Below are 4,593 nucleotides of genomic sequence, written 5' to 3'. Positions count from 1 at the left end.
TTCGCCATGACCCTGTCTAATCGCTCCTCCACCCAATCCCCTTTTCTCAACCCTCTCCACGTGAATGTTGGCCCATTGAAACCCAAGTCCATCAACTGAGAGGAAGACAGAAACTCTTCTAAGAATCTTGGTCTATTGTACAAGACCTCAACTCCTCCAGACTTCTCATAATCCCATAGGAATTCGTTGAAATCCCCACCACAAATCCAAGGTATGTCTGTGGGGGTAAAATGGTTAACCATCCAATCCCAAAATAGATTTTTCTCAGCTCTATACGACGTTCCGTACACACCCGTAATCCTACTCCATTGCATTTGCCCTTTAATTCTCATCACAGCATCAATAATATGCTTGGACGAAAAGATAATATTCACCTCCAGGTTGTCCTCCCACCATAAACTTAACCCTCCAGAAAATCCAATTGGCGAAACATCAAATCCATGTAAGTAACCCAATCGCCTCCTCACACCTAGAATTCTATGATCTTTCATCTTAGTCTCTGATAAAAAGATCATAGAGGGTCTCTTTTTTCGAATAAGCCCATGGAGAGCCCTGACTGTCATGTCCGACCCTAGCCCACGACAGTTCCAGAATATATAACTCATGGCTGGCCTGCGGCTGTAGAAGGCCAGCCGCCACCGCCCCGAGCCAACTTGCCCGCCTTCCTTGTCACCATCCTCTCTTTAGCAATATCCGACCCCCCTTCCAGTACTTCCTGTCCTCCAAGATTCTCACTTATTTCTTCCTTATCTGCACCCTTCATACGGACCGCTCGTTCCACCGATAGTTCTCCTTCATTGCAATTTAACCTCCTCCCTGTCTCTGCCGCCCTTCCTTGGTAAATTTCTTCCGTATCCGGGCCCTTGAGTTTTTTCTGAGGAGCTTGATTTAGCATCATAACCTGTACTTCCCCACTTCTTTTACTACCCCATAAAGGTTCCTCATCCTGGGCGGACAGAATGTTATTACCCCCCTGGACCTCGCCCGACCTTCCTTCCCCCACTGTTTTAATGCTTTCCATTTCAGAGCAGGAAGACGTATCCTCTGTCTCCCCCCGCATTCTTCTACGCCATTTTTTTTGATCTGTGCCTCGACTCTTTGATGCTCCCCCTGACTCCATGGTTTGATTACACTCCATTCCTTGAGCCTTCGACATCCGTAAACTACCTTGATTCTGTACAGCCGCGATGCCCGATCCTCGCACTGCCCCGGCCTGTCGGCGTTCCCCCCTGCTCACATACTCCACTCTCGTCGATATCGCCACCTCCCTTACCGGCGGTGCCTTCATCCACTCTCCATACGCCACCTCCCCATCTCCAGATATCTCAACAGAACATTCAGTATTGATATGCCCAATCCGTCCACACCTATAGCAAAAATCTTGAAGTCGTTCATACCGAAATTCCACCCAGGTTTCCTTATTTGAATCCCTTCGAATCCAGCATCCCTTGAATAATGGTTTCTCCGTATCAACTAAAATTCTGATTCGCACAAAACCACGGGCGTGTCCGGGATCCTCCATGGCTATAAATTTCCCAGCCTCTTTGGTTACACGCTGCACATTCTCGATAGAGGCTAAGCCCAGCGGAATTCCCCTTATTTGAACCCAAAATGGAACAGCATCCAGCTCCAGCTCCTCTAAAGCGAGCTCCGGAGGCCATTTCACGACACAGAACACCTTTTTCATCACTGCCCAGGGAACCTGCTCAAGGATTTTTGAAGCTACATGTTCATCTTTGACTGAAATAATAAAGACATTCTCCCTTACCCATTTTATTTCCACCTCACCCAATTCTTTCCAAGCCGCTCTTAGAATATTCCTGACTCCCCACTTATTCAATGGTTTTGGCGTAAGAACTTTCCCAACCAATTTGACTCCCTGTTCCATGGTTGATAATTCCAGTGTTTGGTTCAGTTGAACCACCAGATCATCCACTCCACTTGTCGCCATCCCAAAGTAACAGAACCACAATTGGAATACCAGCTGACAGATTCCACCTTCCCCCCAAACAAACCACAACAGCAGAAACCCCCAAGTGCACAGATCCCACAAACCCAAATTGACAGAAGTAAAATCCTCCAATCAGATCAACACAATAGCCTCTGCAACCCTCGAGGAGTACAACACACCAATTTAAAAACCCCAGATCCTTTCCGACACCCCAAGATCTTAACCTGAAAAGCACAAAAACACACGATCGAAACTAACCTGTAACCACACGCACAGAGGCGGAACTCACAGAGGAGCAAACACTCTCACACCCGGAGAGAAAAATGACCAGAAAACGGCTTATTTTTGGACACAAAGAACCGGTCCTTTTAGCCCGATCTGCTGCAGCGGCTCTATCAAACAAGCAAATTGAGTAGACGAAAGGAAACCTTGGAAACCAAAGAAACCAAACACAAATCCATGCTTTAATCCCGTGACCAAACAATAGTCTTCCTCCTCTCCACCAAGTCTGCTTAGATCTTCATAGCCGGTCACAGCGACCTCATCGGCTCTGTCATCATCTTCCAGACACAAGCCATAGACTTCACTACACCAATCTTTTCCTCCACAGCCACGCCGAGTTCGATCTCACTCGCCAAGAAAAAATCGGGTCCTTCACCAGCCTTGCCGCTAGCTTTGTTTTGAGTTATAACGCAGCAACGTTGAACCTCACCCTGCTCTCTTAGCTGCTCTTTACTGCTCCTGTCACGGATCGGAATCTCTGATCCGTCTGGATCGCGACCTATCGGGCACCCAAAAGAGGAACAGCAGGGGCGATCAGAGTCAGATCCAGAACTCACCCATGGTCTTCATCCTCGTCGGAAACTAGTCGGACATGAGCCAGTCTAAAAAGGTCGTCGAGCAAAGGGAAGCAGAATTTTTTTTTTTTTTTTTTTCTTCCAGTGCCGTACTATTTCCGATCTAATTTAGTAAAGCTCGGATCCGAGATTTAGGAAGGAGCTCCGGCGAGCGCAGGTCTACAACGCTATCCCGAGTTTACATCTTCAGTTGGTGTCTTATCAAGTACTCCTGCTACGGATCGGAGTCTCGGATCCGTCTGGATCGCGACAAAGGGAACAAGATCCTCGCTGGATCCTTCTATCAGGATCCTCCTGCTGCAGTAATACCGCAAATCGGACGGTCGCAAGACAATCACCCGTGTGCTGACAGTAACAGAAGCTGCGATGGCAGTTGTGGCCTCTGATCCTCCGCCTTCGTGGATGTTGGAGAAGACGACGGCCCCGGATCGTAGCAGCGGCCTGAAAAATTACCAGATACCTTTTCCGAGAGAGTGAGAGTCTGGTACTCAAGTAAAAAAATTAAGCAGCCTTCGGGACAGAGCGGTGGCTGTTGGACACCTGCCCCCTTCCCTCTCTCCTCGCCCTGCACGTCACCCCCTCCCTTTCCCCTCCTAGGGTGATTGGCTACTAGAATTATGATGTTCTTCCCTTTGATTATGCATGGTGAAATGTACGGGAATAACATTACTAGGCCAAAGCTAAAAGAAACAAAAGGCTAAGAGAGACCAACAAGAACTACACAATGAGAAGAAGGTAGAAAACAGACTTGGAACAAGCCCCAAGTCACCTTAATCTTCATCCTAACAGAAATCTAAAGAGGAGGGCAAGGGAGGCTATCCTTGTTTAGCACATGAACAAACGAAGATGGGGCTCTTACGATCCAGACAATGTCGTTCATCTCCGCACCCTCATGCGACGCTACAAAGTCATCCTCTCCATTGCAAGTTCTTGGCACGCAAGCCCAACTACAAGATTTGAAAGCCCTACCTGCTACACAAATTTCTAACAGAATTGGGAAAACCTCCTAATTGCCCTGCTCAATGTTCTCATTTAACCAGGAAATGAGGTTCCTCGAATCCGATTCAACAACAACATCCTCACAGCTCCATCTCAAAGCAGTCCTGCATCCCTCCAAAATCCCTAAAGCCTTCGTCATTAACACAGAAGTTGCACAGATCTGCTTCCTGCACACCGCCAAGCATCGGCACGTCGAGTCCCTAATAACCACCCCAATATGACCACCTCCATCAACACCATGCCAGCTAGCATACACGTTAACTTTAAAAACACCCAAAGGAGGCAACGACCACATACGGGTAATAGACATCTCAGCCGTTGAGATTCGCATTGTGCCCATGTCCGGAATAGCCTCATTGAAAAAAGACAGCGCCATTGAAGCAGCAAGGATAGTCCTCCTAGGGGAATGAAGTTTAGAATTGAAAACCATATCCCACCTTGCCTTCCAAACTGACCAACACTCTAAAGCAATATAGGACAAAGCCTTTCGCATATCCTCAATATGCCCCGAGAGAGAGGACCACACTTCATCTAGCCACGATGCAAAATAAGTTATTACAGCCTTATCAATCCTCAAACTCAAAATACCTCCAAACCAAACTCTATCCACCCATGGGCATAGAAGCAAAACATGTTCAATAGACTCCTCTTGAGATTGACAAATGGGACATAAAGGATTAGGAGCGCACCTATGTTTAAACAGATTCAATTTTGTAGCAATGGCCCCACTTACTGCTCTCCACAAAAAGAGCCTGATTTTTTTTTTGGGGGGGGGGGGGGGAAGGG

General features: G+C 47.4%; 1 protein-coding gene across 1 annotated transcript; it reads right to left on the bottom strand.

Moving 5' to 3' along the window:
- Nucleotides 1–601: 601 nt before the first annotated feature.
- LOC125473135 lies at nucleotides 602–1,888 on the bottom strand. Its single transcript, XM_048575537.1, has one exon. The coding sequence runs from the start codon at nucleotides 1,886–1,888 to the stop codon at nucleotides 602–604; it is 1,287 nt and encodes a 428-aa protein (XP_048431494.1).
- Nucleotides 1,889–4,593: the final 2,705 nt, after the last annotated feature.

This window comes from the organism of the source record quoted next, unplaced genomic scaffold (genome assembly GCF_019419815.1).
Source record: "Pyrus x bretschneideri cultivar Hongxiangsu unplaced genomic scaffold, Pyrus_bretschneideri_v1 Contig8, whole genome shotgun sequence".
Lineage (NCBI taxonomy): Eukaryota > Viridiplantae > Streptophyta > Magnoliopsida > Rosales > Rosaceae > Pyrus > Pyrus x bretschneideri.
Note: the sequence above shows the minus strand (reverse complement) of the source record. Positions and strands in the feature narration are given on the sequence as shown.

Bases quoted from the DNA above. Each gene is read 5' to 3' on its own strand.
- LOC125473135 (XM_048575537.1), bottom strand. From the start codon at position 1,888: ATGGAACAGGGAGTCAAATTGGTTGGGAAAGTTCTTACGCCAAAACCA.